We start from the raw sequence: 15,078 nt of genomic DNA on the forward strand, positions 1-15,078 counted from the left end.
TGAACACTACCTTCTGTTTTTTTGAAAGAGTATTCGAAAAAGACATTATGCACCAAACATTTAAAGCAGCTTAATGCTATACTGTTGTCACATGACCTTATCACAATGCACTGGGGTCCAGTTATCAATTACAAAAATGTATCTAAATCATCAAAATTTGTGTAAAACTGTCATTTGCATTAGCATAAGGATACAGTATTTATTTATGCAGGCATTGTGTATTCCATAGTATTACAGTAATGCCAGTAATATTAATCACAATTTAAATGATGTTTTCTATTTTAAAGGTGCCCTAGATTAAAAAATTGAATTTACCTCGGCATAGTTAAATAACAAGAGTTCAGTACATTGAAATGACATACAGTGAGTCTCAAACTCCATTGTTTCCTCCTTCTATAAATCTCATTTGTTTAAAAGACCTCTGAAGAACAGGCGAATCTCAACATAACACTGACTGTTACGTAACAATCAGGGTGTACGCCCCAATATTTGCATATGCCAGCCCATGTTCCCAACATTATGAAAGGCATTAGACAAGGGCAGCCAGTATTAACGTCTGGATGTGCACAGCTGAATCATCAGACTAGGTAAGCAAGCAAGGACAACAGCAAAAAATGGCAGATAGAGCGATAATAACTGACATGATTCATGATATCATGATATTTTTAGTGATATTTGTGAAATGTCTTTCTAAATGTTTTGTTAGCATGTTGCTAATGTACTGATAAATATGGTTAAAGTTAAAGTTTATTAATGTATTCGCGGAGACAAGAGCCGTCGCTATTTTCATTTTTAAACACTTGCAGTCTGTATAATGCATAAACACAACTTCATTCTTTATAAATCTCTCCAACAGTGTAGCATTAGCCGTTAGCCACGGAGCACTATCAAACTCATTCAGAATCAAATGTAAACATAAACTTAAACACTGTATTTACGTGATTAGACATGCTGCATGACGAACACTTTGTAAAGATCCATTTTGAGGGTTATATTAGCTGTTTGAACTTTTTTTTTTATGTTATGTTGTTTAAGGCAACGCGAGCTCTTGGGGCGTGGAGCACCAGATTTAAAGGGCCACACACCCTGAATCGGCTCATTTCTAATGATGCCCCAAAATAGGCAGTTAAAAAAAAATTTAATTAAAAATATCTATGGGGTATTTTGAGCTAAAACTTCACAGACAGATTCAGGGGACACCTTAGACTTATATTACATCTTGTAAAAAAAAGTTCTAGGGCACCTTTAATACTTTTTAAAATGTAATTTATTTCTGTGATGGCAAAGCCAGTCTTCAGTGTCACATGATCCTTCAGAAATCATTCTAATATGCTGATTATTGTCAATTTTGTGGGGGAAACTTAGTATTTATTTTTTTTTTTTTCAGGATTCTTAAAAAACAACATTTCTTTCAGATAGAAATCTTTGTAACATTGTAAATGTCTTTACTGCCACTTTTCATCAATTTATTGCATCCTTGCTGAATAAAAGTGTTGTTTTTATTTTATTTATTTTATTTTTAAAGAGCCTTACTGACCCCGAACATTTACACAATAGTGTATGTACATTTGTGCATTACTCTAGCTGCAGATGTGACCGTTTATTTTTTGTTCTTGTCAGAGGCTGTTTTACAAAGCTCAATAATTATAATTATAAGAAAGAGCAAAGGATTCAAATCAAAAACCTCAGTAAAACACAATCCTGACCACCTAAATAGACCAGAGTTGTAATGGTTGCAGATCTGGACAATATCCATCAAAATTTCACGGTAAAAATTGCATGCGTGCACACACGTACATCTACAATTATTCGATAATTAGGCCCAGGTGGCACAGGGGTAAGAAGTCAATCCATGCTCCATTAAGTTTCTGAGAAACAAACACTTTCAAAAGTATGTTCCAAAAAACATTCACGCCACATGTTGATCCGTTTGTGTGCATCTGTGTTTATGAACTTGTGAGGGCTTTGGATTTGTCATCCAAGACAACTATGACATATGACAAAGGCGTTAGAGTTGGTAATTTTCGATCATTTCTGTGAATCAGTTCACCTTTGATTTGTGTGAATTTGTTTGTGTCATTACTAAAAAAAGCATTTTCTAAATTCAAGCATTTTTATATAAATGCTGTTTATTGTTGCTAAGTACATACTGATGTAAAATTACAAGCTGCAGTGTGAGAGCTACTGTAATGGTGCAGACAGACCTATTGTACTCTGTTTCTGATTCAGGTTTCTAAAATGAGGAAGAGGCCCACGAGGAAGGAAACGAGTTAAGAAACAAATGTCCATTTTGTAACAGATCATACACATTACATGTTCTCTTAATATATGAATAATGAAAAATGACTAATACGAGGCCACATTAAAAAAAAAAAATTCTTCCTAATCACACGTAATAAAAATAAAATTAAAAAAAAAAAAAAACACCATAAGACTTTTACACAGACTGAATTAAGTATGGCTACTTCATCAAAACTGCTTTTGTTGTGTTCTGCGTGTAAAAGCTTGTTGATCTGATCTAAGCAGAAGTGAAATGCTAAGACAAGGACTAAGCTCATTTTGTGTAGATCGCCTATGACAGATAATCTGGTCAGTGCAAAGTTCATTTTAAGAGTGTTGATGCTGCTATATGATCATCCTATATAGTCCATGCTGAATTAAAGAGCAAATGGTTCTTACAATAGCCTACAGTTTTACATGTACATTTTTGTAGTTTTGTCTTTTTTTAAAGAAATGAACACTTTGCATTAACACGATCAAAAGAGACATTTATAATATTAAAAGTTTTCCATTTCAAAAAATAAATGCTGTTTTAAATATTGAGCAGCACAACTGTTTTCAACTGTGATTAAGAATGTTTCTTAAACGCAAAATCAGCATATTAGAATTGATTTCTGAAGGACCATGTGACACTGGAGACTAGATTAGGGCTGTCAAACGATTAATCACGATTAATTGCATACAAAATAAAAGTTTGAGTTTGCCTAATATATGTGGGTGTACTGTGTGTAATTATTATATATATATATATATATATATATATATATAAATACAAACACATCCATGTAAATATTTCTCAAATATATACAAGTATATATATTTATTTATATTTTTATATAATTTATATTATATATAAATACATTTTTTGTACATAAATAACATTTCTCTTAAATATATACATTAATTTGTGTGTATTTATATATATATATACACATTACTCACACATATATTATACAAACTCACACGATTAATCGTTTTACAGCCCTAGACTAGAATAAATTAGATTTTTAAATATATTAAACTAAAAACTGTCTTTCAGCATTTCAGAATATTACGGTCTTCACTGTATTTTTTAACAAATAAAACGCAGCCTTGGTGAGCATAAAGGTTCGTTCACACTAAATTAGCATCCACACCAATGCACAATAGGTCAATAACTTTGTTTATATTTGTTTATTATTATTATAATATTTATTATTATGACTTTCTTCTTTCTGATGAACACAATCTGAGTTATATTGATAAATATCCTGACGTATCCAAGCTTTATAATTTTAGTGAATGAGTGGATGACGTCAGTTATGCTTTTTCTGTAAGTTGAATATGGAAGGCAGTCTGAAGGAAACTAGATATTTTACTTTATAATTTGTTAAATATGGACATTTTTCGTACACAAATGCATTGCTTTGCTTCAGAAGGTCTTTATTAACCCCCCAGAGCCATGTGGAGTATGTTTATGATGGATGGATGCACTTTCTCGAACTTCAAACTCGTTGACCCCTGTTCAAAGCTCAGATGCATCAGGATAACTCTGAATGTGTTCATCAGAAAAAACAAAGTCATGGACATCAAAGGAGGGCTTGAGGGTGAGTAAAGCTTGGGGTAATTTTCATTTTAAAGTGAACTAATCCTTTAAGACAAAATATCTTAATGACCAGCAAACTTTTGAACGGCAGTGTATAAAAAAATGTATTTGCTCTGAAAGAATAACCAAATAACAATTGTTGCCAAATAGATTCAAAAGGTTTGACTGGAATAATGTGCAAATTTAACACTATTTTCGCAAAACAAGGAGTCCTTGTAAACTTAGTCTTATGACATGACCTTTAGGAAACTCAATAGCCAAAGAAAAGTACAAAACATCCTATATGTAATTATTCTCCACCTCCTTAAGTTGAACATGGATAAAATGAGGGTGTTATAAAGGTGGCTTTTGACCAATGACCGGATTCCAGCACTGGGATTATGGCAGTATGAACTACTGTGCGCGTACAGACGGAACACGGATTAGCGGGTGGTGAATTTAATGTTCTCATGCAAATGCCAGAGACATGAAAATGTGCTTATTAAGAGTACATATGCCTTTTGTGGGTGAGTATTTCCAGTCAAAATTTGGCCTTTTTGGCAGGGAAGAGAAGCATGATCAGCAGTTCACTACTCTAGTCATTTTCCCAGCTTAAAAACAGTGTACCCATCGATAAATACCAAAAAAACAGGTTCCTTTAATGCAAATTCAGTAGCGTCAGTATCACAGCCTTCTGAGTGAACGATCAAGGCTGTGTTCAACACTATCTGGTCATTTATCCAATGACTCCTGATGAGTGTTTGGCCCTGGTCAACTCCACAGACAATGAGGACAAGGATCTATTTGTGTGCCTTGAACATGTGTGTGTTGTGTCTCTGCACCAGTTTCTGTGTGACTCAAGGCCAAAGCAGTGGGAAACCTTGCCATGGAGGAGCTGCATGAGTGTGTGTGTCTGATGACACTCATCTATATTTAACTGGCTCTCTCATACGGTATGAAAGAAAGGCAAAGGCAGAGACTGACTTCCAGGCATCTTTCTAATCAATAATGAAACAGTTTGCAGTTTGTCTTCAAACAAACACACACGCACAAACCCAATAAGATGCTCCACAGGTAATTTGGCTTTCTATTCTCTTCAAAGAATGACTATTAAACTCCATTTTTTAGGAACTTTAGGAGAAAAAAAAAAAAGATACTCACATCACTTGACCTTATACAAGTTACTCAAGGAATGGACACACTGAATAGATGATGTGTCATCAGTACTCAAAGATCCAACATGAAAGACGGACGGTCACATGAGATGCTCAAGAGAGATGGTGAGAAGATGCTTAAATGGGCCATGAATCACTTGTTTTCCTAGAACAAGCCATACAGGAGACTTCACTGTTTCTGGATCAGTCTATGCACCGGAAGTGCTGAAATGATCAGTGACCGGTGTAATGATGATGATGATGGAGATGGAATTTATCATACTGGCACTGGTGAAACATATGGAATTTACATATGGAAAATACTTGGATGTATGCATTTGAATTTCATATCCAATTTCCATCCATTTGGACTAAAGTTTTAGCAAACAAACTAATAAACTTAATTTGATGTATATTTATAAGCTAAATAAATCAAATAAATAAAACAATTAATAAAAAGCTGAAGATTTCTGCACTCAAAAATCATGGCATAATATTTGCATCCATTTGATTTGTAAATAAACAAAATGCATTTTCATTTCATTAATGAATGACGGACAAATATGCATCACATTAAGATTATTCGTTTATGTTAATATGTGTGATGGATAAAAAAAAAATTTTTGGAATTTAAATACATTGATTTAAAAAAAGGCTTAAATATTTTCTGAGTGTAGTATGCACTACTCATTTATTCTCCATTTCTCTCTCTAACCTCCAAACATAATCTAAAATCTGACAGCCACTGAGAACTTTATCACAACTTTCACAGACACACATTAACACTTCTGGGTAAGAGGGGGGTCCTGGCAGATGTGAATTTACATCATGTGAAAGGACATTCATGTAACGCTGCTACAACAATGCTAAAATTAGACCTTAAAGAGATAGTTCACACAATTCTGTCATCATTTACTCACCCTCAAATTGTTCCAAAACTGTATGAAATTTCTTTTTTCTGCTGAACACAAAAGAATATATTTTGAAGAACGCCAAATTTTAATCAATTTTCTTCAAAATTTCTCTTTTGTGTTCGGCAGAAGAAAGAAATTCATATAGGTTTAGAACAACTAGAGGGCAAGTAAATGACAGAATTTTCATTTTTGGCTAAACTATCCCTTTAAATGCCAATACACATGCATAGCATGAGGATCCAATAGCAAGTGTGAATGTGGACACTGTCATTGCACTGTACAAAAGTCACAATACCGGGAAGTAATGGCAATAAGTCTAATATTAGAGCTGAACAAACACCAGGGTGTTGCGAATGTGAAAAATTACTTGGGTGCGCTGGTGCGAGAGACTTCTAACACATGATTAAAACTCATGAACTTACACAAAATACCACCAGAAAACCTTGTATGCATCTAACCTTTTAGAGAAAATCATGTTTCACACATTCACACTTCTAAACTACTGTTCTGTTAAGCATTACATAATGGTTGTTAATGATATTATAGAATGATGAACCAATTTGTTTTATTATGTTTATTAGATACAGTATTAGTACTGCAGTGCCTGTCAGAAAAAAATAAAATATGCCTCTTGTCATGCATTGGGTATAAGTGTCTGAATTTGTAATTCATACTGTTTTGCAATGCTTATGCATATGTTACATTGTGACACAAAACTGAAATTTTAATCGTACTACTCCAACACGAAAGAAAGTCAGTGCAAAGCAAAGCTTGTCTCTTCAATATCTGGGTGCAAATGACAAAGCGTGGGTTAAGTGCAAGCTCTACAAATTGGATAAAGCCTAAATCAAACAGCTTCAAAGAGAAAATCAATGCAAAATGGCCAGAAATTGTTAATGGCAAAGTTATTTATTTATTTTGCCAAAGCTTTCTTCCCAAATATCACTATACAGAGCCTAGTCTAGTCTGCTTAGTAGGACATGAAGAGAGCACTGATCTCATGACACCTATTGAGGCCTGAATACACAACATCAGCAGCAGTGTTCAAGTGCAAAAAAACAAAACAAACGCAACACACATAAACAAACATTAATGCAGAAAAGTTTCAGATGTTCATTTCAAAATATCATTCAGGTCAGCATCAACAAAAAGGAGGGAAAACCTGCTTCTTGCAAAACATATTGATTGTGCTTTGGGCAAAATAAATGATGCATGCTTTTAACAGCCTTTCTTGAAAAGTTATCAAACCTTTGAGCCTGGAGAGGTTTGACTCTCCGCCATACAGTAACATATGATGCAGCTCTTGGCTGTGGTACTGTACAGCTTTCACACAAACCACAACAAGGCATGAAATCACCTGGTTTAACAGTAAAGCACGAGTACTTAAGTGGGTCACTTCACAGTGCACATAGGTGATAATATGCATATGCCTTAAACATTTGCTAAATGAATGAACACAAATAATGCTGAATAATCACTAACAATGTCTTTTAGTTTGATTATCCCATTAGAAGTCTTCTCTCGTGCTCAGTGATGCTGAGGCAGACTTTGTTTTCGGTTCTCTCTGAGAAAGCGGTGGGTTTCCTGACACTGAGCCCTTGCGTGTGTGACTGAGCGTGTGGACATATGCACAAGCATCAGCAGTATGTGTATGTTTGGGTTTGAGTGCACAGCAGAATGCCGATCCAATAAGCCTCAATATTAAAAACGCCCAAAGACAGCCATATAGAATATCATTTCTTTTGAAATATTTGAGGTGTGTGTGTAAAAGAGACGGCAAAAATCACACTCGCAGCAGTATTGATTTAACCGCATGGACTATGTGCTGCAGTGTTGACACACACCTTGTTCTACATTCCAGTGTAACGTGTGTACATGCACATCAGCATGAAAGTGTGCACTGCAACGATAACACGGCAGAAAGCATGAAGTGTGATTAAGGGAGGTCATAGTACCAGGAACAGTGGTAAATACAACAATGCAGCTGGTAGTGGAATACTCAGTGTTGTTCCTGTTGTTAATTTAAAAAAAAATAATAATAATAATAATAATAATTAATTAATATTAGATTAAAAACAAAAATTAGAAATTAACTGAAAAAAATATATAAAATTGAAATAAAATAAAGATAAAATAAAGTATTTCTAAAACAACTAATAAAATAAAAGCACAAAATTTAAAATTTTAAAATAAAAGCCAATTCAAATTATTAATAAACACATAAAAAAAAAAAAACAATTGTGTAATTTAAGACCTTGAGGATGTATACATATTTTTCCCTATACACTATGACACGGAAAATGGGTGTGAGGATTCCAGTAACTGACTCCAGTAACATTACTTCCCTATCTAGTGCTCTTGGGTAGGTTTCTGTTTATGTTATTGGAACAAATAGCAGGTAATCTGCTGGTAATCAATCTAAAATTGATTGATGAATTATTATGCATTGTCATACAATGATAGTTAATAGTTATTGAAAAGTGAGAAAGAGACTAAATTTCACCTATCATCTTGCCCTTCCTCGAAGTTTGCGTCTACCTCATGTTTGTGTAAAAAATTCAGAATGGCATCAGCGATGTTGAATTGTCATTTCTGAAACAAGATATGGAGCTTGGCTAGACATGAGCGTCAGCAGAGGCGAAGCTTAATAGTGAACAATGACCCACAAGTCACATGGACTCATTTTTACCTCATTAGATTTTTTTAGGACATCCCATGGTTACAATCGTTGTATGATATGATAATTCCTCAAATTCCTACTATTGTGCTTTAGAGAGAGAGAAAAAACAACAGCATACAAGTTTGGAACAACATCAGGGTGAGAAAATAATCATTTTCATTTTTGAGGGGGAAAAAAAAGTTCCTATTCATATATTATAATTATTTAGACATCTATAATGAGAGAAAAAAATGTGTAAACTATGAACAAACACAGTGGAGCACTATTATTTCCTACTAAATTATCAAAAGGCCTTCATGTCACAGAAAGAGAAACTTTTTTTTCTCTACAAAATTATTTCAAAATGGATAATTACTTCAATTCAAGCAGAATTTAGGTTTTTTTTTACAATTTCTTAGACTATTTAAAAGTAAAAAGGAGAATAAAAAGAATCATTGACAGAAACCTGACCTACAAAGTTTTCAGGTATCCTGCGTTCTTGACGTAAACAACTCCTGCAGGCAAATAAATGATTTTTATAAAAGGACTGTGGTTTTTCTGACTGCTGAAATGCTTACATGCAGACACGCACAGCGAGACCCATCGCACACAGTTGTACCTGCGCTACCGGTCTTGTAGGCCTCCTCGCAAACACATACAGAAGACAAGAAAGTTACACAGTGCTCTTGGAGTGTCTGACGTCACAAACCTCATGTAACCCTGCCAACTCAGGAGTTAAATTTAGATCTTGGGCACTGGTCCCAGACACTGCAAAACAATGTGATACCACAGGCACTGCACACACACACACACACACACGGCTGCTGGACACGACTTCAGAAGTGATAGAAATGTGCACAGATATGCATTAAACACACTAGAAGAAAAATATTGTGAACTTTAAAAACTGCAATTCGGTCCAGAGATGAATTTGTACTGAAAAAACAAACTTTCAGAGAAAGATAAGTCTCAGTTATCCATAATACTATCATGAAGCAACTCATCCTGTAGTTTCCTGACTTTTGGTGCTGCTTTCTGTGTTTATCCAGTAGTCAAAGGCCTTGTGTACATGTGATATTAAAATCACAAAATACAGCTGTGAATTAAGTCCAAAATGTAAGACAAAGTATGTGCTAACTTTTTTCTTTTGCAAAACGCAAACCCACAATGACAGATCATTCATGTTATTGTTAACTAAAACTGAAACTATTAAAAATCAGTTTTCGTTAATTGAAATAAAGCTGAAATAAAACAAAATATAAATATTAACTGAAAAACAGAAAATTAGAAATGTTGCTTTGGCAACTAACCCAACTCTAAACTACAACTAAAACAGAAATTAAAATGAATTAAAGCTAAATAATAGATTTTTTTCAACTACAAAAAAGGACAAAAACACAACATGACTCAGTGCAGTGATGACATCAAGAGACCCTCGCTATGACGAATGTGACTAATAAGTGGTCGAAGACGACACGTTAGTACCTGGTGTAAACAACATAACATGTTCCAACTGGACATTTGTGATTGGATAAGCCGAGACGGCTCTTAATACCAGGTGCAAATGAGGCCTATGAGATTCCTGAACCTCGAGACTGAAGGCTGCAAGGTTGCAACCTCCTTTACCTCTTTAGGGTTAAGATAAAATGCCATTACCTTACACTGGCTTCAAACTGTACTGTCATGACACAAATAACTCACAAAGACAGATTTTTTTCTCGACAAACCTCCTTTTGACATCTACTAGGCTTAAAAAGTGTAACTATTCATTCCATAACACGTGTTCACAATATGACAAGCTAATATCTCAAAAACATGGTGTTAGCCATTACAGAGTGATATAGTTTTATAATAGTCTATATTAAAATCAACTAAACATTAAAAGAGTTTAATTGTTATTTAAGACTACCTAATTAAGCCTGATGGAGAACACTAGCTTTACCTATAAAGCCTGCATTCACGTTTCCGCACACAAATGCTGTCTACATAGGCAGCTGGCTAGGTTTTGACACACAGCCATTGTGTGGGGTCTGAACCCAGACGCACACATAAGACCCTAAAACTCGACTTGATACAGCCACCTAGCTGCAGCACAGCGCTCATGTGGAGAAAAGACAGAAGCAATAAGGCTGCGGTCTCTTTAAATCGCAATCCCTTCGACGTGAAGCGTTTGTTGCCTGTATACCGGCTCACACCGTAATGTCCACATCGCACAGAGGGAGGTCGACGACACCGGCCATTAACGCCTTGAGAACTACCTGTGTCACCCTCAGAAATTAGACTCACTTAGCATATCAAAGAGGATTTCACCGCCTTGACACAAAAGGCAGCGACACGATGCTCCTCCGCCATGGGTTGAGGTTCAAGTGACTGATTTTTAACATTGTAACTTTTCTGTGGCTGCATCTGAACCGGGAGTGTAACATATCCTACTGATAAATGCTCATCCTGCGGTGTATTTGTTTCCCCACCATCGTCACCCTTCCTTTTTTTTTTTTTTTTTTTTTAAATCAAATGATGTCCATAGTCTCGCGCTTAAGAGTTGCATTGAGATACACCACAGTGAGAGAGAAATGTATTCAACTGCTCCGAAAATGAAGTAAAAACAAAAACAGTAGCATCATTTTCAAAACAACTCACCTAAATAGAAACTGAAACTAGCAGAGTGGACTATTTTTATCATTTAAACCAGTGCTGACTGAGTGACACTAAACATAAAGACACATGCACGTACTTTACAAGCAAGCTGATTTTGATTTTCAATTCCCATCATGCTTTCTAAACACGTAACACGCCTGAACTACAAGTAGTAAGTAGGAGGAGATCAAATGACATCACCAACTACTACATAACTTTATACGGGCTGCTCTGCAAAGTATCTAAACGCCTCCAAAGTTACTCTTGTGCACGAGAAATAGTCCGTAAATCGCGCTGAAGTTGTTCCACATGTTGTGGTTGTCCCAGCGTCGCCGCCGGAGTTTTCAGCTCCGACAAGTGTAAAAAGCACAGACGCCGAGTGAAAGTTTTAGCGTTGCAACCCAAACAAACAGCGCTGTGTTCGTTTCAAACCCCCATAAAAGAGAGAGGAGAGGTGAACTCACCGCGATCAGAGTGTTGTTCCTCTGCTCGATGGTCGCGGTTGAATCGGGCTCTTGTTGCTTGCTCTGCTGTTTGCTGTTGCTGGATTTCTTGGCCCGCAGCTCTAAAGTCCGCTGGTGCAGACTCACCGTCTCCCGGCGCTCCAGCTCCAGCTGCTCGGCTTGCGCTTGGTGGTATCGGCTCTCGCAGTTGACGTGGTGCCGCCGGCAGCCCTCGATCCGCTGCCGGAGACGCTCCACCACCGTGCTGTGCTTCGGTATGCCCACGTTACCGCCGCCGCCGGTGCTGCTGTTGGTTGCATTAATGGCAGAGTTTAAGTTACTGTTATTAATGCAAATGCCGCCGCCGGTCGGTACGGCAGCGGGGCTGGCAAAATCCCCCATCATCTGTGATTCGGGAAGAACTTTGTCAAGCCCCCCTGACTCTCTCTCTCTCCCCTCTCCGAAGCGGAGCAGAAGTCCGCTTCGCCAGGGAGGCAGATACAGTGAAATTGGGAGGAAATAAGCGTTTAAATGAGTGTAAATCCCTCCTCCGGGAGGATCGCCGTGTCAACCATTCAATAGACAACAGTGCGGGACCGTGGAGGAGCGAGAGAGGCGACCGGGTCTGTTACTCTCTCGCCTCTACTGGAGCTCCATCAAACATCCGGATGTTACTCGCAACCATCACGCATAAGCACCGCTGCTGCGAGCCCGTCGTTTTATTGTGTTGTCCTTTTGAAAAAAGTTTTGCCGTCTGCTGCGAACAGGCTCCGGAGTTGTTTCGTGAACTTGCATTTCATTAGTTTGGCCGGCGAAACCCTCCACGAGCGCGAACAAGGTGTGCAGTTTCTAAAAGTCCCGATGGCTGGAGAGGAAATCCTACAGTCGCCAATGTGTACAGCAGCTGCCACCATCACAATAATCAAGCGCTCCCCTCCTCCATGCTAGCGGAGTGATATCAGGACAACAGCCGAGCGAAGAGCAGCCACCAGCCTGCGAGCAGCACGTCAGCTCCGCGGAAAACACGGCGCGGAGTCTAGTGCTCTGGACGCGGAGTCAATGTATTGACTTCAGAGGAGGTGAACGACAGAGCGGTGTAATGCTTTACTGGCGGCTTGAGGTACTGCATCTGGATCATCTGATACTCGGAGTTTATAAGAGTACAAAGCACTGTGGGACTGTGATGTATTACGGGGTAATCATAATACCATACCATTCATACACATAGGCTATATTACAAAATGAAAAATATATAAATGTAAGTGTGTTATTAGAAATAAGAATAAAATATTTATACATTTTAGGGTTTAATGGAAATTAAAAAGTTTAAAGGTTACATTGTGCTTTTTTTCTGATCAGTGTCTTGGTTTCTGTGCCATGAAATGGACAATTCTTGTTGTATATGGAATATTGCAGTATTCCTTATAAATAATTTGTCTGTGCACTATTTTTTTTTTTTTTTTTTTTTTTTATTTCTGCTGAAAAAAAAAAAAAAAAAAAAAAAAAACTTTAATCAAAATAACTTCCTCTCTTGCAATGACATCTCTTGTTTACTGGCGCGAGGGCGGGACCACCTGTCACTCACACGAGGTCACAGCAATAGCAATCCACAACCATCCAATCAATTCCCGATGGACAAAATCAAGTGCCGTCTTACATTTTTTCTTCTTCGAGAAGTCGTTTCACTTCGATGTACGTCGCAATATGGAAGAAAAGACTATCACAAGTTTCATTTCAAGAACCTAAGTATAGACATCCATCTGTAAAGCCCTTTTTGGTTCTAATTGGAACTTTTATTTTAATTTTTGTGTTTAATTAATGCATTAATACAGTTTTTGTTTGATCCTTTGGTGGCTTTTAGCTGCTATTATGAATACTTGCTTTTTCCTTTCTTAAATAATAAAAATGTAGTGCATTTGCTTGCCAATACAGGAAATGTGTTTATGAGGATCATACACATGTGCTTGTTTGCTCTAGCTTTATTTTCATTGATTGTCCCCGCAACTATCAGCAAAAGAGTCCTTTGCATTTCAGACACATTTAAAGGTTGCCCCTGCTCTTAAGCAAATGTATGTGGTGTGTGTGCACTTACAAAAAAGAAGTTTATTCAAGTGTGTTATTAGTATACTTCTTTTAAACTAAAAATAATTAAGTATATATATATATAATATATATATATATATATATATATATACATATATATATATATATAAACTGTCTAACATTAATGAATGAAATGTCGACCCAGGACGAAGTACTGCTTTGTTGATGGAAGAGATCTACTCCATCTATGTTTCGATCATCATTCTGTATCTGATCCAGACAAAGTCTTTGACAAAAACTTGATTTTCTCAGCTTTTTGTTCAAATTTTTCCTTTTTATGAAGCTTTCCCACAGTCAAGTGTTGAAAAAAAAGAATGCATGAAGCTAGAATAATGTTTTTGTTGTTGTTGTTTAAATCTTTTGATATTTTGCATGTTCAGATATTCATACAAGAAAATATTCTGGGGGCCATGAAAGTTTGTGAAAATTATAAAAAATGCTGGCAGAAAAAGTTAAAAGTTAAATTACAGTTAAAGGGTTAGTTCACCCAAACATGAAATTTCTGTCATTAATTACTCACCCTCATGTCGTTCCACACCCGTGAGACCTTCATTCATCTTCAGAACACAATTTAAGATATTTTTGATAAAATCCGAGAGCTTTCTGATCCCCAACAGAAAGCAATGTAATTACCACATCCAGAAAAGTAGTAAAGACATCAATAAAATAGTCCACGTGACTACAGTGGTTTAACCTCAATGTTATGAAGTGACGAGAATACTTTCTGTGCACAAAAACAAAACAAAAATAACAACTTTATTCAGAATGGCAACTCAGTATAGATCTAAGCCTGGTTTCACAGACAAGGCTTAGATTAAGCCATGATTAGGCCTTAGTTTAATTAGGACATTTAAGTATAGCTTTTATAAACATGCCTTGAAAAAAAAAAAAAAAACATTACTGGTGTGCATCCTGAGACAAAACAATGGCACTGACATATTTTAAAATGTTCCATTGCAAGTTTAGTTAAATCAGCTCAAACATAGTCTAGAACTTGACTTAAGCTTTGTCTGTGAAACCAGGCATAAGTATGATGTTAAGTTCACTTAAAGAAAACTTACAAATATTACAGTATAAATAGTACTTTCATAAACTAAAAAAAAAAAGTGCTACAAAAATTTAACCAGTAAATTATCAGTATACCTATAAGTCCACTTGTAGTTGCAGTACAAAAAAAAAATATTGTTGTAAATTACTGAATACACTTTATATTTTTATACACTAAAAAGTGGGCCAATTTAGTCACAAGTATTGAAATAGTACACTTCCAATAGTGTGTGTGTGTGTGTGTGTGTGTAGAAGATAATATATACATCTTTAACAG

The 15,078-nt window shown here is 36.1% G+C and overlaps 1 protein-coding gene across 1 annotated transcript in view; it reads right to left on the minus strand.

Moving 5' to 3' along the window:
* Nucleotides 1-13,137, minus strand: part of maml3 (mastermind-like transcriptional coactivator 3) — a 133,267-nt gene extending 120,130 nt beyond the window's left edge. The window contains exon 1 of the mRNA XM_067402582.1: nt 11,673-13,137. Within this exon, the coding sequence (XP_067258683.1) occupies nt 11,673-12,056 (384 nt within the window). The 5' untranslated portion in view covers nt 12,057-13,137. The remainder of the gene's footprint in view (nt 1-11,672) is intronic.
* Between the last annotated feature and the right edge of the window lie 1,941 nt (nt 13,138-15,078).

The sequence above is a fragment of the Chanodichthys erythropterus genome, chromosome 12 (assembly GCF_024489055.1).
Source record: "Chanodichthys erythropterus isolate Z2021 chromosome 12, ASM2448905v1, whole genome shotgun sequence".
Classification (NCBI taxonomy): domain Eukaryota; kingdom Metazoa; phylum Chordata; class Actinopteri; order Cypriniformes; family Xenocyprididae; genus Chanodichthys; species Chanodichthys erythropterus.